This window comes from Falco punctatus, assembly GCF_963210335.1.
Source record: "Falco punctatus genome assembly, chromosome: 12".
In the NCBI taxonomy this organism is placed as follows: Eukaryota; Metazoa; Chordata; class Aves; order Falconiformes; family Falconidae; genus Falco; species Falco punctatus.
The window spans coordinates 10,387,632-10,415,384 of record NC_137592.1 but is presented as its reverse complement, the minus strand read 5'-3'; the positions used below and the strand labels follow the sequence as shown (position 1 = coordinate 10,415,384).

Here is a 27,753-nt window from a genome sequence, read left to right as displayed (position 1 = left end):
AAAAACCATGGATATGAGAAAGTCACAAAAAAATGGTATTTGTCTTCAGATATTAACATTTGAAAATATGTATTTCATGGTGAACAATGAGCCGACTGATCACAACAGATGTTTAATTTTTGTACACTGAGGCTTCTTGATTTATTTCCCTTGAGCAATCTCAGGCAAAATATACTGTACTTGCCAAGACTGATTAAAATTAAAGTCGTCACAGTATAAGTTTTACAGTGAATCTTCTTAACTGCTAGAAATCTCTAGTGAAAAAAACAAAAAAAGGAAGATAAAACAAAAAGATGTAAAATATTCAGACGAGGGATCCAAAAGCTAATGCATCTTGTTAAGCCTCCAAAGATCTGTCAGTATTTGAAAGCACATCTCTCATCTTACCTCCATTGAAAATCACCTCTCCAAGACAGTCTCTAGGAACTTTAGACGCACAGCGTTTGTGACAGTTGAATCTGCAATCTAAAACAGAAGGTAAGTCCATGATACCAGAACCTTACTCCTACTCAAACACTAACATTCTATCATTCACTACTTCCACTGCAAGCTTCAGTTCAGATTCATACATTTGCATGTAACTGAAGACAGCACCAAATGAGGTCACCTCCAGAAGGAAATTAACAATCTTGTCCTGATGTCACATGTTGATTTGCCCAACCACTATATATTATGTCAGCGCTTCCCTTTCCAGTAGAAAAGTTTTCTGCTTCTCTAGCTTTCTCTGTAGTTCATGTTTTCCATTATGATGTCATTTTTCCCAACCTCTCATTTGTTCCACATCCTTTTTTCCATTGCTATATGATTTAAATCCCATCTCTATCATTTTTCCCCACCTGCTGCCTAAGACTTGCAGCCATCAGAGCCTCCAGGATCACACACCTATATCACAGCGCAAATATGCTCTGCAGTAAATCCCAAAGGCCAGTTGCCCTGTCATTCAGATTACAAATTTGGCTGAACACTGAAGCTCCATTTCTGCCTGCTGACACAGGGCAGACAGAATAATGTTATGTCCAGATCTGGCCTGACATGGAGATGGAATCTAACCTGGATGTGTGCCATTTCTACATCTGAGGTATCAGATGCAGCCTACTGAACAAAGTCCAGCATATGACAATAGCAGTATTAACAGGAATTTCCTTTATTAGCAGTATCACTGTAATTTTCAACTCTGTGTAACATCATTAATTTCAAAACTCCCTACTGCCCCCACAACTGTTTTCAAACTGATAATTTATTCCTTTTATGCTATCCAAATAAAGCTCATTGTGCTCTCCTTTTAAGGCCAGACAAGAAAAAATTATTATCATCCCCCCTGGTTTTAGTAGCAGAGAAGCCAAACTCTGGAGCAGAATACAATCCTGTTCAGCTTCTGAGTGCCTACAAGGAAACATCCTAGGATGAGACCAGTGAACTGTCATTTCTATAGCACTGTTTTCAGTCTATTTTACAGAATATGTTTACTTCCCTAGTTTGGAGGGGGCTGGAAGAAACGTATTTCAAATCCTACCAAGGAACTAGAAAGACTAAGAGCGAGACAATCCTAATAAATTAAACTACATCCAGAAACAGTCTTGGGTACTGCAATGCAACTCTCTAGTCTAGGAAACAGTAAGAAATATTCCCTAGCATGCTTTTGGCCCACACCATTAGTACAATCCCAAACAGTTCCCAGGTCTATTTCATAAATCAGAGCATCACTGTTCCCAACATACAGCCACCCAGGATGGGAGGCTAAGAAAACTTGTTCATGAGTACAGGTCATTTTGTCCCAGTTGACCTCAGGTGTCCAGGAATGTTCTGGGCACATTTAGTTTATTACCACAAATACAGCCTTAGCAATCCCAAAGATCATCCTCAGAGTCCAAGTAGAAGCCTGGATGAATTCAAGAAATCCAGGGCTCTTACGGGTACTCAGGAACATGGGACTGCTGAAAGACCCCAAGCTTTGGGAATGTGCACAAGGAAGTCGATGGGAAACCTTAAGAATCTGTAGGAGAAAGCAGTATGAAAATATTTTGATTGTTTGATATCAACTCCCGATATATTAAAAATATTTATAGGATCATACTGCATAAATGGAGTCCTATTAATATATTTGGTTCTGTCCTGTGCATATACATAACATTTCTCTAGGCTTGTTTTACACACACACATGCTGTTTTGTCCCATGTCATTCATTCCCTGAAACTGACCTGGTAGCCCCATTTGTTCAGCTGGATATACAGTTACAACAACTGTATACAGTCAGTAGCATCTATACGTTAAAATGGCAAAGCACCTTTTCAGGCTTCATTATTTATGTATTACATGTATCCAAGAGACACACTGACTCAACCCCCCCCCCCCAAAAAAAAAAAATCAAAACCAGTTCAGGATTCAGACTTCAAACAGGCTACAAAGACTGCAAATAAACAAAAACATAAAGGAAGGAGAAAACTGGTTCCTTACTTACATAAGACAGCAGTATTTTAGTCAAAAGAAAGTTAACACAGCTATAAGCTTACAATTCTTGCTTTCTTCTACTAAAGAAAACTGAAAGTGTATTAAGCAACCTCTTTCCAAATGTTGACCTTTGGTACTCACATCTGACAAACTCACATGAGAGAAATTTAAAGTCCTTTACATACTAATGTTTATGATTCATCACTAGTTTTCTTTCCTGCAAAGCAGCTGACAGATCCGCACTATCCAGCAATAAAGAGCCAGAAAAAGATCACAATGTCATAGGAAGGGTCTGGGAACTGCAGTCATGCATCTTAACATAGGTTAAATAAAAACCTAAGCCTAATCTAATTCAGAAGAGGCACCTACCTGGATAAAATTTTTCCAGAAGATAATAACAACTATTCTGTGCTAGAATAACATAATGAAAACTTACAACTTCTTTAGTGATTAGCCTAGAAGACAGACATTGATCAAAGACAAGTATTTCCCATTTTTATTAATTTAGAATTATCCTTCTAGAATTAAGGTGTTCCTAATTTAATCTACATGTGATTATATCTTATTTTTCCAAAAAACACGTCCAATGCATAGTCTACTAAAACGAAAATGAGGGCTGCTGTTATCCTTTCAAAAATAGAAAATTTTTCAAAACTTACACTGCCCCATTTCACAGTATACAACCTTCTGCAACCAAAACATTACGTTGAAAACAGTTTTAAATACAAGACCTTTACTGGAATTTATCACTGCAGCAGAACATTAAATGTTTACCTTTACACTGCATTCCTTGGCGAAACAGGCCCTTGAGCAGCCGTTTGCAATACTGGCATATGGTGGGGCGAGTGTAAGAGTGAACAGCAAAGGTGTGTGGAACCTTCACTCTGCAAAGCACCATCTTCTCCATCCAGATGGGACGGCCACTCCAGGAGGGAATCCTCTTACTAGGTTCTGGGCAGCACCGCTGAATAAAGAAGGTATACATGATTTGCACCAAAACATGACTTTTCAAAGTCATGGCAGGTGAGAAGTCCCTGGTGACTGGGAAAAGGCAAACACTGCACCCATTTTTAAAAAGGGTAGAAAGGAGGACCCTGGGAACTAGCAACCTCAGCCTCACCTCTGTGCGTGGGAAGATCATGGAACAGATCCTCCTAGAAGCTATACTAAGGCACGTGGAGGGCAGGGAGATGATTAGAGATAGCTAGCATGGCTTCACCAAGGGAAAGTCCTGCCAGACCAACCTACTGGACTTCTATGATGGAGTGACTACATCAGTGGACAAGGGAAGAGCAATGAATGTCATCTGTCTGAACTTCTGTAAGGCCTTTGACATGGTCCCCCACAACACCCTTCTCTAAAAATTGGAGAGATGTGGATTTGATGGGTGGACTGTTAAAACACTAAGTTTTAAATTAAGTTAAAACAAAAGCTTCAGCAATAAAAACAAAAAAGGCATTTAGTATTACACTGAACATTCAGCAGGATAAACTTACATTTACTCACATGTACAGAAAAACAAAGGAACTCGGCCTTGTACCTAAAGCATTTTAAGATGGCTGAAAGATGAACTGCAAACATGGTACTACTGATCATCTGAGCCAAGTATTTGAAATCGGACAGCACAGAAGAGGTGTCAGAGGTACTGAACACGCACATAGCAACCACAGTTAAATCCTGTGATAGGAGAACTGGTTACAATTCTGTGTTCACTGAATAGATCTTACCAATAGTTACAAACAACAGAATAAAAATTTTTCATGACTCAGGACTAGGCTTTGTAGCCTCTAGCTAAAAAAATTATTTTCTTTAACTAGACAATCTATAAAGTTTATATTTTAAACTATGGTAAGAATCATTACAGTGTACAGTAATAGAACTAGATAAGTAGGAAAGATGAAGTGTCAAAAGCACTGCTTTTACCCCACTGTGAAAGCAGCAATGAAACAAATGTATCTTATCACTGCCTGTCCTGTCTTATGATCCCAATATAGTTGCAGTATAATCAATAACCTCTCAGCAATCATCATAACAAAGAACTATTATGGATGACTGTTTTTACTGTAAAGCTCTTCATCCCTACACCCTCCTTGACAGGGCTTGGTTTTTTTAAGGTTAACTCTGTGAAAAGCTTAACAGCATGTCAGGAACACTCTCCATCTCCCACCATAAAAGCTTACAATTTGTACTGCCTTAACCAAGTAATTATTCTATACTGATACTGTAATTACAGAATAAATCTGTATTACAAAGGCAGCAAGGTGTTTTACCACTCCTGAAACCAAAGCTCTTAGAGTTCATATGAGTGACAGGCCAATAACAAATTTCTCCATGGAAGTTGTAATTTGCTTCCCTTTCCTCACAGCAATAATAGTTACCAGTGAGTGTCACAGCCTAAGACCCACCAGATTTAAAAAAGAACTAAAACCAATCATAATGGTTAAGCTCAAATCCTTTGTACTTGTTACAAGCCACTTGCAACACTATCTAGATCCCCAGAGGTGAAAGGATTTAAAGCCAGAAACTGTTCCCCCTTTCACACTACATACTTCTTCAGAGGCAGAGGATGTGTATTCAGCTTGTGCTGGTCTTGGGACTGAAAGCCCTGCTCCTGGCAAAGACACATTAGACAGACGCCTCTTTCTCACTCCACTGCAGTTATTTGGAATCTTGAAGGCACATCGCTTATGGTAGTTTAACCCACAACCTGAAAGATAAGGGTTTTTCAAACAAAAAACTCCCAACATTCAAATTAACAAAAATAGTACTAATATTTTGATATAGCAGTTAAAAATACGATCCAGGAAAACTGTAAAGGCAGAAATATTGTTCTGTTAAATTCTCTTATTTTAGTGTTCTTGGTGCAATACACAAACGGCTTTTTTTGCACTATTTGCTATAATACTGGTCTCCTGTCAGCCCAGCTCTAGAACAAAGCCTAAGGCTCCAAAGCAGCAGATCCGTGCTTCTCACTTCTCCTCCCACCAGGAGGCTGGCACCAGTCCCTCCTGCTGGAGCACAAGAGCCAGGGAGAAGGCAGGGAGCAGGCAGCGCCAGTACCTGACAGCAGGCTGCAGAGTGCTCCACAGCCAGCTGGAGGAAGGCCATAAGGAAAGGGATTCCCCTTCGGGAGTCTCTCCGAAGTCCGTGCTCCTTGTGCAAAGCGCACACTTGTAAGCTAACTAATTTTTTTCAAAGCGGGAAACAAGAACACATCTTCAGACATTTGCCCAAGGTCACACACGGTTTGTGTTAATGCCAGGATCAGAACTCGGGTTTCCTGATGCACAACCCATTCCAACTCTATGAAATACTGTATTTATCATGTGCTAACATATTGCACAAGATACAATTTCTTCTTCCTCATCTTATACAGATACATATATACAAAAATACACTAAGAATCACAGACTTACCTTCACATTTTAATCCTTGTCGTACCAAACCCCAAAGCATCTCTCCGCAGTAGTCACAAAAAGTAGGAGCCTTGTAGGAATGCACATAAAGTGCATGAGGACGAATCTGGAAATCTTCAACTGTAGCCAAAGCTTTTAAAAAATTGCAGTAAGTTATGGTTCTTGCCACAGGATCAACAAGGATTGATGGAAAAAATAAATTGTTTTAAAAATGGCAGATCCAAAGAACACTCATGAGCTGTTTAGACATCAGCATTTCACTGTACACTATTTAGATATGCATTTAGCAGATCACATACTTTTCATCAGCTTTTTTATCGAGGAAAAAAAATCCATTGGATTCTGTAGGCTAATAGCCACAGCTGATCAACAGTATGAGTCACAACGTTGAAAACTTCACTAAGCTGAGAAGACAAATCCAACAAGCTTTGCTAAAATCAACAGTAAACGCTTGAAAGAGCAAGTTCATTTTCAAGCTGCTTTGTAACCTTCAGAATTTTCAAAAGGACAGTTCTACAGGTTACATTTTTATCTTCTAAAGGACTTTTTCAGTAAAAGTTTATTAGATTGAACCCTACCAAAACAGAACTGTGGATAGTTTCCATGGAACACTGGAAACTTCACTAGTAATGTCCTTTTTCTTAAACAAGCCTGGATATATTTAAAGGAAATTTTTGTCCTATTTCTTTGGAATGTAAAAAAAAGAAAAGAAACTGGTATTTTACATCAACATTACCTTGCCCTGATGGCTACTATTCTTTGATCAAATATATACTGCATATTCAGATTATCATGTCTGTTTTAAAACCCTGCAGAAAGAGGTTTACGTGTCTTCAAAATGCATCAATTTCTTTGGTCTGTTTATAAGGAAACCGTCAGAGATTGTCAGGAAGAGGCACACACAACAATTTTTCCAAATACGGCATTCACCAGGAGCGATGAAAAGCTCAAACCAAGATGATCAACTACTGAACAGCCTAGACATGCCTACAACAGCAGGTCCTGAAACGCAGCCAAGGAACACAGCCTTATGACTGGAAGTCATACTTTATTGATCTAACTTACAAATCTGATCCCACGACAGCCAAGAGATCTCTTTTTCTAGAACATAACCTCAGTTTGGCACTTAGTCCTTGAAGTCTGAAAGAACTGCTCGATACTAGTCCTTTTATTTGTAGTTTAACCACAGCCAGCTTTTGGTTGAATTCAACAAGTTATCAATGAAACACATACAGCTCAAATCAGTTAAGAGTTTGGGGGGTTTTTGTCCTCATTATTAAAGAGTACCACAGGTTAATAGCCACCACTCTAAGGAGAGTTTATCGTTAAACTTTATCATTTAAAATAAACTGTTTTCAAGTACTACAATAACCATTAAGAGGTTGTCCTTATATTATGATTCAGCAACTACGTTTATATGAAGCCTTTTAGCAGCATAAACCATCAACGGCAAAAGCTACAGAACAGAAAGACAGATCAAAGCAAGAGAAAGCCAACAACAGGGCTGGAAGAGCAAATTCTGAATCCTACCTACAATTCAGCTTCAACAATTATGATAATAAACTTATATTATCATAATTATAAATTCATATTCTTATAATTCAGATTTGTTTATAATAGTAGACCTGAAGAAGATTAAAACATGACAATGAAACGATAGCAAAACTGTGTACTGGAATTTCAGTACCACATGGATTTTCTTGGAAACCTCTACCCCAAAACAGTGACCCAGTAAGAGACTTAAAGAGCTCAAGGCAAGCACGATAATAATGTTCCATAAAGTCCTATTTTTTTTAATCTACTGAATAAAGCACTGTTCCACTGTTACAACAATACCTACCAGAGAGCACAACCTCAACAAGATCTCCCTCATGGATCTCTTCTGCTGATGTAATTCGTTGCAAAATATTATCTGAGTTCAGGTCATGACGGAAGAGGAGAATTTTGTCATACATGCCAAAGAAACCACACTCTGGGAACTGCAACAGAAAGCAAACTCTGAATTAACACATGCTCTTTGATAATCCTACCCATAAATGTTTTTAATAACAGTTACAGAATTTGAGCATTTTAAATGTTCCATGAAAAAACAGATCTGCCTATTTTTGAGGAACAGAAGCATTTTCTGAACTGAAATGGAGCATAAAAAGGTTTAAAAAAGCACAATAACAACCAAAAACCCACACCAAAACAGAATATATAAAATCTATCAATACCAACTTCCTCATTCCCTCTTACCAGCAGTTTTTTTCAAAACCTGAAGAGAAAAAATGTTAAGTGTTTTTGTTTCTTTGGATTTTTAATCTCTCAGACCTGCATAATCAGTCTGGCATCTGAAAGCAAACACAGGTCATTCTAACTCGGATACTACCACCTGTAACCCTTATTTCACAGACTGGTCAGGCAGGTATTCAGCTCAAGACGCTCCAGCAGCACTTGTCATGCTTTTCTGGAGGAGCAAGCCAAGAGAGGCTTCACGTTGTTGTTCTACAACAGTTTAGATCTGCAGATGCAAGAAAAGGAAAACTCGATTCCAACAGGACAGAAGATAATATTGCAAATCCATCTAGGGAACAGATGCATTAAGTAACATGCCATTTTCCCAGACACCTCACTGAAAATAGCTTTCTTATTCTGAATTTTCCCCACTCTTCAAAATATTGTCAAGCATGATTAAAACTTCTTAAAATGAAAAGCTTAAAAGTAAACAGCTCACAGAGAAAGAGTAGGAATAGACCCTCAAGAGGCATGAGTACCAATCAACCAGCTCCTTCAGCCTTTTTGTTTAAACCAGAATTCACTCAAGGTGGGCACGCACACAGGAGTGCTCCACAGAAGAAAACAGGAAGAACGTGGGGAAAAGTATGGAAAAACACACAAAAAGCTTTCAATTACTTAGGTAACAGGCTACACTTTGGTAATTTAGCTCTTGCACAGCCAATAAGTAACAGGGTCTAAATCTGCATAAAGCTTGTGGTGTATCAGTTGTACTTAACTAAGTAGTCAATTGTTTCTACCAAAACAAAGAAATAATGAAGGTATCTGTCACACTCATTGTTTTCACGCTCCCTTCCCATTCAGACAGAAGATAATTTCCTCTTTCTGGTAGCAATTTTATCTGAAATATTAAGTTGGCTTTCTCTGGTTTGGTGTGCACACCCTACACACATTTATACTACACATAATACTTAAGAATCCCCATGTTGTGCAAAGCATACTATCTACTTGGACCATCACAAAGACAGGCAGAATTTGTGCCATTTATCCCATGCAAAAGCAAAAGATGGATGTGACAAAACTATACTGACACCAGTAGATATTTAATCTGCAGCATCAAGAAACTGATTTGCTGGGCTGGTGCCAAAGCAGCAGACTGTTTCCTCTGTCGTCCAACTCACTCTTAGGTTTCCTACATGAATTTGATACTCTCTTGTACTCTGTACAGTAGCCGTTATGGTACAGATACTACAGCAGCATTGTACGTCCCTAAACCAGATTCTTTTTAAACCTTTATACAGTAAAATGCTATTGCTTAAAATCCTGGACGTCATCTGGAATTACGTGTAAGAACTGCTCTCATCATATTATAATTCAGTATACTCATACATTGATTCATCTTGATAACTAGCAAATATCCTTTAATACCCTGAAAATCACGGCTTTCCAATTTCCCAAAGTTTACTTGTATTAAGAAAGCAAATAAAAAGCTTGATAATTAGTTGTGCTGCCCAAATATGTGTCTCAGTATTTCTGCAAGTACACACAGGACTTGACTTTATATTCAGAACATGCATAGATATAGCACACTAGTAATTCTTCCAAGGGAACTGGCAGTTCCATGATCCTGCTTTAAGCTCTAACTAAAATTCCACTGTGCCTCAATTACCAAGAAAACAAGTTATAGTTTCATTTCTTTAAATAAGTGCTGTGAGTTTTATTCCTTGATACTATATAAACTGTTTAGCCAGGTATCACATCTTAATGCTAGTGTCAACAAGAGGAAGCTACTACATCAATGCTATAATCAACTGTATCCTCAGGATAGTTTCCATTTATAGCATATCAACTGCATCATGCTGCTGAAAAACTTAATTCCAAGAAAAGGGAGAGAAAATCAAGATGAATACGATATACATCTGCCTGCAGATAAACATGACACCTTTTATTAATGTTGCTACTAATTTCAGCTGCCAGGAGGGACAACTGAGATGATGCAGAGAATCAGTGTGAACTATTGCCCCTTGGTATTAAATTCATAGAACCACCTACAAACCACAGATTCCAAGGAACTTCCAGAGCTATTTCACACGTTTAAGTCTCCTTCTTTTGATAAAGATGTCTTTGTTTCTCTTTTTTTTGCATTTTTAGAGATCATAAACCTATCACACAGGTGCCAGAACATCCCTACACATAATCCCCTACCCCAGTAACCAGAGGTCACATAATCACGTAGCAAGAAGCACTTTCTTTAAATGCTACGACCATATGTATTCTGCCTGAGCACCATCCACCCATTCTCATGTACAAATTGTGGATTTATTAAAATATTTTCAACATACAACATCAATTTTGGTGACTAAAAAGCATTAGCGGACATAATAAACAAAGTTACAGCTGAATACTCAAATCCTCTTTGTGACAGCAACAGTAATCATTGAAAATATGAGACATTACATTCCTTAGAAAGCTGCATCAACATTAAGTCCAAAGTTTGTAAATAACAGTATAATGCCTGTAATTAAGATTTGTTTTTCAAATGAATTCCAGATAAAGGCTAGATTAATTTATATGGCATAAAAGCATTGTAAAAAAGCAAACCCACCTATTATTGACTGCTAGAAGTGATGGCATCAGCACTCCTGTTTAGTTCTACATTACTTGACCTTTTAAGCTACATATTGTGAATGCTTATGATACTGCAGTGACATGTTTTACTGTCCTCTCAAAACAAGTATATACAAAAGACAAAAAAAAGGTTGGTCACCTGCAAACAGGGGCTGGTCAGAACAACTGCCTGGTCATGGCCCATGCCTGATCAGCACCATCTGTCCTATCTTCTCATTAAATTCCATTTCTGTTTTCCTGGATGATGTGTTCTCATGCTGAGCGTATGTGTGTGCATAGGGAGTCTGAGCACCAGCAGCTGGCGCCAGACCACAGGTCAGAGGACCCACACGTCTTTGGTGTCAGCACGAATGAAAAAAAGAGCTTGAACATCCAGGTGCCAGCAACTGGAAAGACCAAGATCCAGTGACTGATACTGGGCAAAGGGTGCCTGAGCCCAGCTGCTGGAGATATCTGCTTTTTGTTGTTGTTAGGGGTTGGGGGGTGGTGGGGGTGGTTTTTTTGGTTTGTTTTTTTTTTTTTTTTTAGTGTGTGTGTGTGTGTGTGTGTGTGTGCGTGTGTGTGCGTGCGTGTGTTTCCACTAACAGACCTTCACCCCAAACGACCAGAGAAGGGCACAGTATGAGCCCATCGGTGCTGTTTGTGTTCTCGTGAGTGCTCTGTGTGCCTGCCTGTGTCGATCTGTGTGTATACACCTATGTGTAGTACACCTGTAACCGAGTGCCTGTGCCTACCGGAATAGGTGGCCAGTCTTGCTACTGGTTGCACCTGGGGCGTGGAGCTGCAGCAGCCTCGCCCCTGCCAGGAGCCTGCCCGATTCAATCATATCTAACAAAACTTTTCAGGCTTGATGAACAAGTCCTTGCACACAACCCCCGCCAAGATTCCCCCGTTATAAAAGAACAGACCCTAACACAACGTCTGGCCCCTCCTTTCCACCCGCTTCAGCTCAGATTCCTCCCCTCTGCCCCCAGCACAGCCCTGTGCGCCCAAGCAATGGAAGCGCTGGCTGGCCGCCCGCTGCGTGGCGGGCCCTGATGAGCTGCAGGTGGCCCGCCAGAGCCCATGTCTGAGGCACTGGGCCAGGCTTCCATGGGGGGAGCTATGCAAGCAGCTTGGCTCCTTGCAGACGTGCAGCACCCTGCTCTCTCTTCCGCTCCCCAGCACATTCGGGAATACAGCATTCTTTGCTCGCACCTTAGCCAGAAGGCTATGTGCAGACTGCTGGCCAAGAATAACCTCATCGATCAACAAGGTTTTTATTTCAAGTGCTATCTTTTAGCAGAATTTTTACGCAAAGCTTAAACTATGTTCAAGTTGTATGCTACCAAATTTTTCTCTCTTGCACTGCAGTGAAGTACAGCTTTTATAGCCCTTCAGTTACATGAAGTTGTTAAAGAAGCACTACCCAGTTCCTTTGAAGTGTTAAGAGCTCATAATGTAAACTTGAAAACAAAACTCAAGGCAGAATTTTTTAAAGCCTGTTTTATCTTATGGGATTACACAGCTATTACTTTCCTGCATAAAAGCCCAAAGTATCGCACAGTGACTCAGAATATATAAACTGCTAATCCCAATGTTACTATGTTTCCTAAAAGCAAAAGGGAGACTGCTCCCAGCCTTAACAGTTCCAAAAGAGCATCTAACTACAGGAAATCACTTGCAGGAAATCGACATATGCAATAGACTATGCCAAAATTAAATCTCTGGTACACCAATATCATCAACTTACATAAAGAATGTATGCAGTCCTTTGTACTTGTGTGGTACTAGCACAAGTTAACAGTAATAGTGCATTACTGCAGTTAACACCAATTGGTTTTCCTCAGTGTATCTAGAATGCTTTACTGTATTACAGTATGTCTAGTTTCAACTGATAATGCATTACATCGTTCTTTTTACCCCAAAGAACTCAATATACAGCAGCCAGTACTGCTGGAGCAAAACACAACTGAAGCTTCTTTCTATCTTGGCAGTAACTGAAAAATCCCTCTACTTCAAGTTCCAGGACTTACTTTACAAAGTTCTGGACCAGTCGCCAAAAATTCACACTAGGGAAAAGCGTAGGCGGATATTGTTTCAAGGTCCAATATCTCATGACCCATCATAACTCAAAACAAATGCTTCAACCCACTGAAAGTTAATTCCAAAGTCTAATGGTGCAAAACACCCATTACCTTGGAAAGTCTCTTTGTTCACTGAAATCACTCCAATCTATTATCCTGCATCCCTACCCAGCTCTTCACTCCCACTCTTTAGAATCACGTGCCAAATTCACATTATCACACAGACAATTAGCTTCAAACATGTTGCATGAGTTCTTTCCCGCACCAGATGCCTCAGTACAGACATACTTGGACTACTGCTTGGCTAGGTTTTCCAGCCTACAAACCTATTACCATGCTGGAAACGTTAATCTGCCCCGCATATACGAGCTCCGTGCCGCCAGAACTCCCCAGCTCCCATCTTCTCACAGGCGTGTTTGCTTCTCATGCCTCAACTCTCTATTACTCTGCTGCCTTATTTAGCTCATACAAAGAAAGCAGATGACAGGTCAAGAAGGCAGACCAACAAGGGGGAAAAATGTTTTGAGCACAGCTGATGAATACAAAACATGATTCACATTCATTTGAGAGTCATTCAAAAACAAGCACCTAAAACTACTATAAGCTTAACCTGGAGAAAAACCAGGACGGAAGGCTGTAGTACTGCTACCTTTTTTACTACACCAAATTAAGTTGTTACTGCAAGAGTTGTAAAGATCCATTTGTAATATGGATGGATTGTAATAAGATCCTTGTAATATGATCCTTTTACTCCTCAATATTTTATTAGTGAAACATCTGTTAACACTTGAGAAATCATATTAAGCTTCAAGTCAACACCTCTGCCACAGTTTGGTTAGACAGCCATTACCATGACAGTGTCCAAACCTTTGGAAGACAGCTCATATTCTTTCCACATGTTTTGGTCTTTTCACAACATGACAATTTAAAGTATTTTAAAATAAACACTTTTTTCCGCTACAGCAGCCCTCGCTGAAGAGCTAGCTATCCAAACTACTTTAATTCAGCCCCATTAAAATTTGAGTTCTTAGGCATACAAATAATACAGGTATACAGCTGTCACTTGGTTAGAAAATTCTACAGATACATTTACATGTTCTTCATGGCAGCCTTTCCCCCTGCCCCATCCCCAATTATCAAAGCAAAATGTTTAGAACGCATCTCCTCACCTCCCTCTCTCCCCCTCCCACCCTAGCCTACTTAACCTTCAAAGGCAACTGGCTAGTTTTCCAAACAATCCAAGGACTTCAGTCATATTCCAATTAACGAGAATGAAATCTGACCTAGTCTAATTAAAGCAATAGGCACAACTACCAAAAAAGTGCATACACACTGACAGGATCACATTTAATTATTGACCGGGTCAAGTTATTGACCAGGGAATATAACATACCAGGACTATATTCATAAAAATGATAAAAGTATGAAGCTACAGACACAGTAGAAAGATTCACAAGCAAGCGTAACATGCAAAATTTAACTCCTTTTAAACACAACTATACTTCCAGTGATTGTGTTCTCAACAAATTACACAGTTCAGAGCCTTGAAGAAACAAATACAAGTATCTGCGTAAGTGGCTATTGACAGATTAAAGCCTGAATTCAGGCAAGTCAAAACAGCATGATGTGACTGGAAACAATTGGGGAATTATAAAGTGTAAGTACTGTTGGGAGAGCAGACAATATTTAAGGTAAATAATGACACCTTAAGGGATCTGTCTATAGTGAGAAAGATGACCAAAAATCCCAACATAGAAAAAAATAGCCAAAAAGACGAAAGAACAAAGAAGCACAAAGCAAGCCAGTAATCAAGTAGAAATTTGATTATAAACCACCATGAATTTGTCGTTGAGAGACAATTACACATGCAGTTGAAAGAGTGATCATGTTAGGGTAAAGAAAAATGAAGACAACAAAAATATTATTGCTAGCTAAAGCAAAGACACCAAACACGCATGAGTTACAGGAATCAAGATGAAAGCAACAGGTGCTAGATGAGGTTTTCAAGCCTATACATAGGCAAGACAATTTTGAGACTACTTTGAAGAAAGAAATTGAAAAACAATATACTACATATGGAAAAGTTCAGCAATAGCAGAATTGTAAGCACCGTTGGTGAAGAAGGCTTAACAGCAAACCCAAAACAGGCAGGCCACGGAAGGAAAGACTGCGTTTGGAGGTGAGCTAAGTAAGACACAAGATAGACAAAAAAATACTGGGCTGGATCAAGCTGATAAGAAAAAGATAATTAGAGAGGAAGCAAGTGCAGCAAACATGAATGAAACACTAGAAATATACAAGGGCAGAGAAAGAATAGGAAGAAAGCGAGAAAGTAAGTTTGGTTTAGCACTTTTTTTTTTGTAATTTAAGACATATGAGAGCACCATGTTATGAAAATACAGAAGAAAAATCTGAGACAAGCTTATTCATCAATAAGACATAAGAAACAGCCCTTTCACTTTGCTAAGTGGTGACCATTTGGGTGGGTTCAGTGAAGCAGAAAAAGAAAAACTAGTTTAGAAAATTAAGAAACATATTGTATGGGCAACGGTTAGAAAGGATCACAAGAATTTCAGGCAAACATCTTCAGGTAGGAGAGCAACTAGCCTACTTCAAAATGCAAAGCCACTGGAGGAAAAGTATGTAAAGGAGGAGGAGTGCTGAGTACGACCGAAAATCGAAAGGATGAAGGACAGGTTTGTAGATAAAAAAGGTAGATAAGGGAAGTTTCAGATTCATGAAAGTGAAGATTTGGAAGATTAAGAAAAAAGGTACAATAAATCTTGCAGGTACTGATACTACTATACAGGTAATAGCACAGAACAAACAAATGTTCCTCATTTACAGATATTAGTTTAACTGGAACAAAATACATAAGCTAGAATAAAGCATTTATAGCACGCTGTCCTACATAATTCTCAGTTTGCAGGCAGTGGAGCATCACTGTAAGCGAGTTTCTAGTTTTAAGCTGTTTAAGCCCAATGTTCTGCTGCATGTCCTCTCATGTGAGGAACAAAGAAATGGTATTTAAACACAGAAGAGGATTAAGAACTTGCCTCTGTAATATCTGATCATTGTGCAAGGACACACACTGTCCACCCGCAATTTATGCTACACATTTTTCTGCTTCTAAACACACTCCCTCTACTCCAGAAGTCATATATGTTCGTGCTTTGGTTCCTCTTCAGACTCCCCGAGAACCGTATGCCTAGTGCTTTAACATACAGCAGTCTAGATAAGGAGTGAACAGAGAAGATGGACTGAGACTATAAGCGAGCATCTTTTGAAGCATCCCTATGAAGTCTAAGGTTTGGTTTTTCTGAGGACTTCTATTAAATGTTCCAATACACAATCTCTCTAACATAGCACTCCCTGAATTTAACTTGGAACTTGACAAAAGTTTTTGCTCCTCTCCTGATATTTAGAACATTTCTAACAGAGCTAAGAGGCACGTAAAATATTTGCATTACTTATCTCGTTCTCCTAGCAGACATATGCCTCTTTAGTTTCAGTTCTGTTGATGCTACTTTTAACTACCCTTCTGCAAAACCTGTACAAGCTAAACCTGAAGCAGGAAGCACAGCTGACCATCAACAATCCAGCAAGACTAGCAATACGGAAAGCACTAAGAAAAACACGTTAGGTAAACACAGTGCTTATTTCCTAACTAAACTGCTTTTGCAGGACTATTTTCCCCCCAGTTGATTAATTTCCCCTGAAAGAAATAAAGATAATGCATAAAGCTATTTTTCTGAAAACTTCTGAGGATGCTGTAATTACTTTCACAAAGGTTAAACTCCAGCCTTCTCAGAGATCTGCTGTTAATACCCAATCAACATTTTTGATACTTTAATCACAGCCTCAGATAGTTAGGAAGGAAACTTCCATTTAATTCTGCTCGTAAAGAGATAACGCTTAGATAAGAAGAAAAGCTACAAATTATTCCAAGTAAAAAAAGCTATTTCTCCTATTTAATTAAAAAAATCCAACAGTAAACAGATACTGCTAACTACAGAACTATCACAAGAACAACCTATACGGTAACCCTGAAGCTGAGAGCCAAGAACTGGTCAAGAAAGCCTGTTTACACTGTCTTGTGGATTACCAGAGGAAAGGGAATCTTTAACACTGTTGAATCTCAACAGCACATGTAGTATCTTCAAAGCTTTCAACTGGAAAAAACAAGCAACTTATACACGTGACAATACACCGAAGAACACAGTTTACAATTTTTACATAAATACAAAATTATCTCTACATCAATACTAGAATATTTAATATGTCTGCAACAGTCACCAGATCTAAGAGAAAAAAAAGTCAAGGCAGGATGTATTGCTGTCAAACAGAGGGTAGAGGGAGGATATTGCCACTTGTGCACTGGCTGCAAAACTACTTGTAAAAGATGAATCCATCACACAAGGTCGTCTCCTGATCAGTTTGCTGCCTGCAAACACGTTATCACTAAGCAGTCATCTACTCGTAGCATCAGCTGCAGCAGAGCATACACTGAATCAAAGCCAGACAAAAGAGGAAAACTGATCGTGAAATCCCCCTCAGTTTTGCAATAGATTAGGTTCAGCATATAAGAAGTTCCTTGAGCTAAACTTTTAGCTGAGCCTGCCAAAAGAACAAAAAGGCAAAACAAAAATAAGCGTGAATGTATTTGTTTTCATCTTTAAGACAGCAGACAGGAAACATGCAGATGCAAAGAGAAGGAGTTGATACAGAAAGAAAAAAGCAGCTCCTAAAATGGCTGCGATGAAGTGCACCTAACATGCATGGTACCAATAAAAAAAAAAAAAAAGTTGACCCTAATAACTTGTCTCTTCAGAAAGGAACTAAGTATGTCGAATTTTGGTAGCCCCTAAAGTTACTATGGAATCAGTTTGGTTGACAACTAGTATGTAAAAATACATAAGATGCAGTAAGTTATGAGACGGGGAAAATATACACTATATATAATATAAATAAAAAAGATACACTAGCATATGCACATGAGAGTTCATACAATGTCTGCATTTACATTCTTTCAAGCTACTAAGTGAAAAAGAATCATCTAATGAAACTAATCAACCATAAACAACAATCACAACAATTCAAAACATTTCCCTAAAAAATAATCTACCTTCAGCTCCCTCCCTCGAGGAAGGAGAACAATTATTTCTTAATTATTTTATGAAACAATATTAACTATTACTTAACTACTTTTCATGTTGCTTAGTAGGATATAACCTAAACAAAATAACACTTGGATGCAGAAACAGCAAGATCAATGTTATTTCCTTCCTAGAGAGTCAGAACTTGCAACAGCTTAACCAAGACACATTTGAAAAGTATGCTAAGATTTTTACATTTCTTGGTCGACCCCCTCTTAGCAGAAATTACACTGATAATAATCTGCTTATAAAAGAGAAAGGCACGTATTCCTTATGTGGAAAAACAACACTAGGACAGTATTAGCTGTTTGGCGGGGGGTTTAATTATTAACTAGAAACAAAAAGAAAATATCATGCAAGTCTGCAGGGCCACAGTGTGTTTCTGTAACCACAACTGGTCCTTTCATTACAGCTGGCTATACGATTCCAAGAATACCCCTTAACAGTAGTAAGCTTAAACTAGTAAAAACCTAAGGTGTCAGTGACAATCACTGAAAGTAGAAAACATATTCTCCATATTGTTAAAACTAATTCTTGCAGAGAAAATTTACCACTACATCATCTTTTACTAGATTTCACAAGCAAGCACAACAAGATGATTTGAAATTAACAGCTTCTGTCTTGGGAGTTAGCAAAATTCCTTTGTGCATAACTAATACACACACACATATATATATATATGTGCAATTTTTTTATACATATATATATATATATATACACACACACAAATACCTAACATGGATCTTTGTCCCTGTACCAAACTTCTTGGCATATTCCAAGTCAGACGCTGTTATTACTAAGCAGACTGTTACAAAACAACCGTCACCATCAGCAGAACACGGTAGCGTTGTACTATACCTTCTGGTAAACTATAGAGCACACGAGGTCTTTAACAGCAGAGAGGGACAGGTCCTGAGCTTCAATGGTGACAGTCTCTCGAGTGAGACCAATTTGCAGAAGGAAGGAGACCCCATGCATAGAGCCCCGGGAGTTGGTGAGGCTCTGGGTACTGAAACTGCCATTGGAGAGTCGACTGGAGAGCCCCGACTGGGGACTAGAAGACAAAGTTGGGGTTTGTGGTGCAGCAGCATGACACGTAGGTGGGGAAAACTTCTGTAAGGATGGGGGAGAAGAGTTGTTTGCTGACATCTGACTTGCTTTACTTTGTCAAGATCTCCCTAGTAGTCAAATTCTAAGAAAAATATCTCGTCAGTTCTTGGTTTGAAATGAAAACAAGGATAATGTAACTTTCCCTTTCTCAGTTCAGTAAAACACCCCTGACTAGTAAAACTTAATTTTCCCTTTCATTCTGTGCAAGCCAAAGAGCAAATAACTTCAGCTGTAAGTTACATTAAATAAAGGTTCTCCTTCTGCAGTTACAATCAGCTGAGCAAAAGCAGATTGCCTGTCCTTTAGCACCACGTCCAGACAACAGACGCTTACATAAAGGCCTCACAGAAATACACCAGCTCTGCTGTTTTATACTTGTCCTTCATTTTTATGTACTAAAAAAAAAGCTGGAAACACAGATTGAAATAAACGTTGGTAACTCATTAAAAGTATCTTCGTTCACTTAATTCCACAAATCATATCTTAAATGCAGACTCATCTTTGCGTAGACAGACTTGTAGAATGAAAAAAAAAAGTATCCTTGAGCAACAACAGAAGTCCACGTATGTGATGAATCTATTCCTCCTTCAGAAAGTCTTCTCTGAATTCACAGGACACTATTAATTTGGAGATCCGTGAAGGTATCTGATTTCATTTTTATAAAATATTTTAGCTCATGAAATGCAGGAGCAGAATGTCTGAAGACACAATCACATTAAATGTAATCTCTGACTTCATCCAGATAATCCCCAGCATTTTGAAATGTTGTACTCTGCCTGTAGGAGAAAAGATAAAGTTGTTATTTCACATGAAATGCACAAAATTGCATAGCAATGTCACAACCACTCTACTTTTGAGGTGGCAGGATCACCAGTTCCTTGAAATAAGTTGTTAGTAAGATTTTGTACTTATAACTGGAAGTTAACGGTTTTCGCACTGTATGATACACAAGACAAAATCAGACCTAATACTGCCCAATACATTACCACATCTGTTAATTAACAGTAATTCACCAGAGCAAAGCACTTAACTGTTAAAAGAAAAAAAAAAATGTTGGGGAGGGGAGTAGACCACAGCTCTGCTCTGTAGGTGTATACTGAGAAGCTGGTGGGCAGGGAAGGAAATTTATTAAATGCATTGAAATGTCAAAAAAACCCATAATGTCAAAATTCAAAAAAAACCTCTATATAACACATACTCAGGGTATCATTTTAATACTTTTATTCAAGACAACTGAAGAACATTTACACAGACTAACTCATACCATTGAGCACTGGTTCCTTGGGGGGGGGGGGGGGGGGGTGGTGGTGAAGGGAATCTTTTAATGCTCACATGTCTGATTAAAAAAGCGAGTATGCCACAACCTTTGAAACTAAATCATTTCATGAGCACAGGCTCAACAATACTTGTTACAAGGTGGTGTGCCACCTGATTCTGTATTTCAAGCATTTCATGAGCAACTGAAATGCTCATAAACAATCATTTTTAGATTCCTCATGCAACTTCTGCCACAGAAGAATTTACACCTGAACACAAGAGTGGTTTAAGAACATAGATACTACGTATTAGTAATAGTTTTTAAAGGAGGATAGAACTACACAGGGCACAAAAATCAGTAAGCTCACCTCCTCCTTCCTTCCCTTACAAACAGAAACAAAATCTCAGAACAGGTATTACTAAGACCACATGAAATTTCAGAAGAGAGATGCCACAGTTTATCACACACAATATAAACTGTCCTTAATAGAAATAAGGCTGATAAGTGGTAAAACAGTCCATTTAATAGATTACGCGCCTCTGGTATTTACCAGCACGATAATTTAAAACCCCACTGCCACCCCATTCTAAAAGGCAGATAAAGAAAGAGAGGTACACAAATTGCAGTACTGCAAGGAAGATAAGGTCTTGGTTCTGCGATAAAAATTCCTAACAGGGGCTCCAGAAGACAGATCTGACACCTTCTAGATTTTCAGCACAGGTATCTACAAACTGTTGTCTTCAAATACTCAAGAGCTGCTGGGCACTTACCAACAATACCTGAAAAGACAAGTTCTGCCTTAAAGAGCACACTAAATGTGATACAGAGGAAGGCCATAAATATGAAGAGTAAGTATAGCAACATTTAAGTACCTCTCTCAAGAAAGCAACCTCACAGTGCCTTCAACTCTGCTGGAAGATGACTTCTTTTTGTTTTCTGCATACTGATTTTCTATCCCTCACCTCTCACAGACACCAGAGATAGCAAATACAAGCCTCAGGGGTGGATCTGAATTAAAGGCAATAATGCCTAACCAACATGATAGAAAAGCAATGCATGTGAAAGAATTAACGGGTCTACTAAGCAAGTTCAGACAGTGAAAACACACTGCAAAAGCTCACCTACAGCTGCCTAATTAGAATGGTAATTGTATTTACCAAAACTATGATGCGTTTGCATTTTTCATACCAAGTGTCTTTGCATACAAGCCTTTAACGGAGTTTATTTTTGGTACTTGGTAGGAAAGCATGGATCTTTCTGAGAAAGGAAAACCATTGAAAGTGCTTAAATTGTAGTTAGGATAAATGGATTCTGAACATCAAATCAGTGCATACCGAAACGTATGTTCAGTCCTACGATTCTATGTTTATATATATATATTACAAAATCCCCGAGAGCTGCCGAAGCAGAGAGGCGAAGGGCCGTGGAGGGCGCCGGCTGCCCCAGCCCCGCATCCCCCCGCATCCCGCCCCGCCCCTTCCCCCCGGGGCTGCCCCCTAGCCCGGCCGCTCCCCGGCGGCCTCCCCAGCACCCGGCACCGGCTGTGCCCTCCCTCCCCCGCAGGCACGACACGGCCCCGGCCCCGCTCCAAGCGGCCCCTCCCCCGCCGCGGGCCCCCGGCGCTTCCCGCCGGGAGGGACCGAAGCCACAGCCCGGGGCCGTCCGCAGGTGCCGGGGGGGCGGGCGGGCGGCTCCCCGCCACCGCGGGCCGGGGCGGGCCGCGTCCTGCCTGCCGCGGGTCACGCAGCCCCGGCCGGGCGGGCGCCGGCGGCCGCCCGGCGCGTCCTGTCGCGCCCCCCCAGGTTTAAAGCCCCGCCGGGCGGCCCGCCCCTGCCGGCAGGCTCCCCGCCGCGCCGCTCCCCGGAGATGATGTGGCCGCGGCCCGGCACCCCCACCTGGGGCACCCCCCCGCCAAAGCGGAGATGCCGCTGTCGACGGCCCTTCACCCCCGCTCCCCCACCCGCAGACCCCGGGGCAGGGCTCTGGCCGGGGCCGCCGACGGCGACGTCGCCGCTCCGGCCGCGGCAGGAACTTTCCGAGCCCGCCCCCGCCCTTCCCCGGCGCGGCGGAGCCCGGGCCACCGCCCCCCCCCCCCCGCCCCCCCTCGGCGGGTCCCGGCCCCGGCCCCGCGCCCCCCGCCCTCACCTGCGGCCCCGCCAGACGCCGGCTGTCCCGGGCCGCAGCTGCCCCGCGCGCATCGCACCCGCCGCGCAGCCCGCGGCGCCCCGCACACCCCAGAGCCGCCCGGGACGGGCTGCGGCCGGCGCGGGGGCTGCCGGGAGCTGCAGTCCCACGGCCGCGCTCCGGCCCGCGGCGCCGCGCTCGAGCGAACTACGCGCCCCGGCGTGCCCCGCGCGGGCGGCGCTCCGTGGCGCGTGCGCGGGCGGGCCCCGCAGAGTTTCCGTTAGTTTTCTTGCCTGTGGCGGTGATGCCCCGGACCGCTAACGGGGCGGCGGGGCGCGGTGCCTGCAGACGCTGTGCCGCTCCGTTTTGCCGCCGCCGCCGCCCTCCCCTCGGCCCCCGCCGCCTCCGGCCCGGCCGAAAGTTGTGCTCCCGTCAGCTGGTGCCCGCCTGCCGCTGTGGCGGCGCCGGCCTCGCCTTGCGCCGGCTCCTCCGCCCCCCGCCTGAGGGAGCGCCCCGGGCCTGCCCGCCCCGCCGCGGCCCTGACCGCCGCCGGCGCCGCGCTCCGTTCACCTTGGCGGGGCGTGGGCGGCGCGGCCCCGCGGGGTGAGGAGGGGGGGATCTCCCCCCGGCCTGGGACGGGGCCCTTCATCTCTGCACAGGAAATACTTGACCTAGTGTGTCACAGGATCACGCTGGTCTCCTCCGTGGCCGCCCCGACCCGGTAGCTGGAAAGGACTCCGTGCGAGCAGCGTGCCTGCCGCGCCCCCCCCCCCCCCCCCCCCCCCCGCTCCCCGCGGTAGCCCCAGCAGCGGGCGAGCTGGCCGCCTGCCGCAGAAGCTCTCCGGGCCCTTTCGGACATGGCTGTCCCTGTCTGCTACAGTGCTTCGGCCCCCCCGCCCCTCCTCAGCTTCGAATGCTGATTCACCCAAATCCCGTCCTCTGCTCCGCGTTAGTGATGCCCCCCTTGCATCACCAGCAAATCTCTGCACGCAAGATATTTAGCAAACGCTTTCAGCAGAAATACTGAGTAAAGCCAGTCACAAGGCAAAACGGTATTTAAAACCTCCCTCCAGCCAAAAAGCTCCCCTTAAAAGGAAACACATAATCTTCCTTCTTGAATTTGGATTCAATCTCTCTGTACGATTCTTAAAACTGTAAGGAGTTAACTGCATTTTAAATTATATACCAGACCGAAAACATGTGGAAAAGGCAAACTGTTAACAGAAATTCAAAGGCTTCCAATTCTCAGCTCAGCGAGACGCAGATGGAGAAACAGATTAGTGCTCTGTCACTTGTAGTGCTGTCTGTAATGTACGTTTCTCATTTCCTTCATCTCACGCTCCTAAGGCCTGGCCTAAAACCCACTGAAGCTGAGTGGAGCCTTTTCACTTACTTTGCCTTGTTTTGCATCAAACCTTTACACAGTGCAGCTGATATAGACTGTAACCAGGTCCGTATTCTGACTGGAGCCAGTTTATTTGATAAATAATTAGCCTGAAGCTTCTTGTCAAAATCTGGAACTACTTTAAACTCAAACTGTAGCAGTTAACGGTTGATTCTGCTTTTAACTGGTTTTGAATCCTAAAAAAACACCCTGGGACTTTTTAATGAAGGCTATTCCATGAATAGAGGATGTTCTTGCCAAAGCTCTGCACCAGATAACTGAGCAATCTTCGTTTCCTTTTTCCTCTGAAGTGGGACTCCCACACGCCACCACTGTAAACATAGAGCTTGCCTCCATAAACATGATTTTTGATGTTTAGCACAGCAAGGAATCATACTTTGGAATATTTAAAGTGCGGCAAGCTTCTCACATTCTGAGTAACAGCCCTAAAAATAGTGCTTTATGGACAATACCAGATGGGTCTAAGGTATTACCACAGTCACTGGGCAACGATTAAACATCTTTGCAAAGAAGGTCAGCTTTATACCATCCAATAGGGTTGGTGCCATTTAATTTGCTGCCTTAAGCCATAATAGCTGCTTTTTCATAAATTAGAACATAAGATGGATTAGTTAAATCAATTTATTACAGAACACAGCAAAGCATCAGCCACAAGAAAGCAAACTGCTGTAAGTATTTGCACACACATCTGAAAGCAGCTCTGCATTTCAGCATCTATGTATAGAGCAGCACATACATCTGTGTATATGCGCAACTGACTTTGTGTGACTATATAGTGCAGCATCGTGACAGCATTAGCCCTCTCTGCACCAGCTGACGGAGCGAGCATTCTGTTTGTTATTTTTGTGACTACTGTATTTACTGATTTCCTGTGGATTTCATCAAAGTTCACCTTTTTTCTGAGCCCACATCATTCCCTCAGACGGTTAGCTTGTTTTCACAGCGCAGAGCTTTCCCTACTGAAGCCAGCTGCACTTTACAGATCACTCCCTCTTGACAGCCACAAGATACAAGGAATAGGGGTAACTTTTATTGTATTTATTTGCTTTTATAAAAAAAAATGGGTTTCATTCTATATGGACCGCTAGGTCTACATAGACAAATGCATTCGGAACAACTGTTAGATAACTAAAAATGCTTCAAGCTTTTCCAGTTTGAAAGTAATGTCGATAGCATTTGGATATTTTGTATCTGAAAATGGAAGCATAATGTATTCATTTCTATTCACCAATCTGATGTTTGGAATATTTTCTTATCTATCTGGTTACAAAGAAGGCAACATTTTGCGAGAGTTGACCGGTGCATTTGTCTGAGAAATTCCATAAACATGTGCTGCCATGATTATTTTTCACTGCTTTTGACACTGATGTTGCATAGCAAGTGCCCCCATTCAGGATTTGCAAGATCTGCAAAAAATGCTTGCAAAAAAGAGGAACTAATATCTCTATGGACAAAATTTTGACCTGCTTTTCTTCCCCCCACCCCCACCCCTTTCCCCCCCCCCCCCCCAGCTCATGGTCTCTTTTCTTCCTCCTCTCCCCATTACAGAACTGAAAAAGAGTTAGGAGTTCAGGTTTGGTTTGGATAAAATCCTGAAATGTGGATGTGTCTCTGAATTACCTCATCGTCTCGGTTTGAGCCCTTAGCTGAACTTTGTCCTAAAATCCACCTCCGACAAAACAGTGAAAAGTTTAGTATAAGCTTAAAACACATGGAATAAAAAATTACCTTGGTATAAATCCACTGAAAACAAAATATATTATTTGTTATATGTAATTGACCTTTTGGAATTCACGTACCCCCTACTAGTTTAAAGAATGATCTCACAGATCCTTATGCCTGCCAGGTGGGTAGCCTCATTCATACCATATAATCCTACTGTACCGACTCTGAAATAAACATAAAGTCATTTCCCTAAATAGATGTTTAAGGCTAACCTGCACACTTCACTTGCTAAAACCTTGTCCATGAATACATCAGCCCATGGGAAGAGAATCTGTTAAACCTGAATTACCAAGCACGTTACTTCCACAGCCTGATAAAGGCTCTCTTCCAAACCCCACAGGAATCAGTGGTGGACGAGTTGGCTGGGGTGAACAGCAGCTCAAGCCCACAGCATGCACATGAGCACCGGGCACTTGCAGGCCCATGTGCTTCTTTGTGAATGCCACCCTCTTCCTCTGGGCTGTAAGAGCTGCCTACGGATTTCTAATATGCGGCAGCCCAGGCTGCCAAGCACTGGACATCTCAGACTGTGTATTCTAACTGCTGGCTTACCACTGCTGGCAAATCGGCCATAGCAGCATTACCATAGCTGGCAAATCGTTGTGTTTTAAACCACAACGAACCACACTTATTCTCCTCTCCCCACCACGGGTCTGCCACTTGAAAGAGTTGAGCATCAAAACTGTATTCAAAATGGTGAAAGGGGCAGGGATCCCGTTCTTGAGGAAACAAATCCGCAGCATTTGACGGTGCATTTCTCCAGTTATAACGAAGGTAATGACACAGCATGCAGCCTCAGCTTCCCAGAAGCGGTTTGGGCTGACAAATGCTTACATGCTGTAGGGTCAGCACAAGAAAAAGCTTTCGGCAGTGCTGCCTCCAACGTCTATCCTTCGGGACTTCAATAGATGGCACTGTCACATCAGCTGGCTTACAGGAAAGGAACGATGTAAAGATTATATTTGAACAGATAATGTATGATTTTCTTTGCATAATCTACCGTCTTTTCTCTCTAGATGATATCTGGTTACATCTATTTGATTTTTTCAGGATAATAAACCAACTATTTAAAATGCATAAAACAGAACGGCTGGTCAGCTGGGCAATTCATTGACATTTTTCAATTTGGTAGTATAGAGTAGGACTAAACAACATGTTTTTTTCTTTACTAATCCCTGGCAAAACAAAATGTTTGTCACCTTTGATTAATTTTTTTAAACTTTGTGTATTTTTTTTAAAGTTACATAATTCTCTTTTCAGCTGTGAAGTGCACTGATTTCTGTTACATTTCAATAGATGCTTCTTTTATTTTTTTTTCCTCAGTCATCTTTGTATCATTAGACATAGAACTTTCTGGGGTGGTTACGAGGGGGAGGGAAGGGAGATGTCTACTTCAAATTTTGAAAGTAACACCTTTAAAAACTCTTGTTCAATCTCTCTACACATCTGGTCCAGCACTTAAATTTTTATCTGTTTCCCATGTAGGTGAGATCAACACTGTCCTAAGCTGACTTTATGCTTGCCACATTCATAATCTAGCAAAGAATTGCAGCCCTCCGTGGGACCACAGTCCCTTAGGGGAAAACAGTATTAGCTGGTCCCGAATCAAGCTTATATTCTTGGCAAATTTCTCCTGTAGCTATTGTATTATTTTTTCTTCTGCTAAATTGTATGAGAACCCTGGCACATCAGCCAGAAATTTTGTCCAGCATCTTGATTATATAGTCAACCACAGGAAATCTGATGGAGGGGCAACAGATTTTTGTTCTGCTGTGTAGTCCTGTTGAGATCACTGTCAACTTGGTAGGGGGATTTGGACTGATTTCCTGTGACTTGATCTCTGCAGACATGCCAGGGCTTTTGCCTAAGAATCTGTAAACCACGCTGATTTTTCTTGGTAATCAGATGATTGTCCATTTCTCCGTATTCACCAGTGACTTGCCTTTGCATTTGGACCAGTTTCCTAACAAAGCAATGTGTGGACTTTTGTGAGTGGAAAAAAATGACATTGATTTAAATTAAATCTTCGTTTCCCCATGTACAAAAATAAATTGGATACAGCCATATACTGAGAATCAACCATAAGGATGCTGAATCTGCAGTAAAACTATCACCACCAGAGATCCCATCTGTATGCTGGGCAGCAGGTCCACCAGCTTTTCTAGGAAATCAGTGGAATCTGTGTCAAGAATCTGAAAAG

The 27,753-nt window shown here is 41.5% G+C and overlaps 1 protein-coding gene across 2 annotated transcripts in view; it reads right to left on the bottom strand.

Moving 5' to 3' along the window:
* Positions 1-27,753, bottom strand: part of PRKD3 (protein kinase D3) — a 63,219-nt gene that overhangs the window by 23,282 nt on the left and 12,184 nt on the right. The window contains exons 1-7 of one of the 2 annotated variants that reach the window (XM_080408099.1): positions 22,445-22,596; positions 18,790-19,817; positions 7,705-7,843; positions 5,865-5,996; positions 4,998-5,155; positions 3,223-3,412; positions 388-465 (exon numbers count right to left, since the gene is read on the bottom strand). In XM_080408099.1, the coding sequence (XP_080264225.1) occupies positions 388-465; positions 3,223-3,412; positions 4,998-5,155; positions 5,865-5,996; positions 7,705-7,843; positions 18,790-19,080 (988 nt within the window). In that variant the 5' untranslated portion in view covers positions 19,081-19,817; positions 22,445-22,596. Of the gene's footprint in view, positions 1-387; positions 466-3,222; positions 3,413-4,997; positions 5,156-5,864; positions 5,997-7,704; positions 7,844-18,789; positions 19,818-22,444; positions 22,597-27,753 lie in introns of those variants that run through there. The other variant, XM_080408100.1, reaches the window with a different exon arrangement.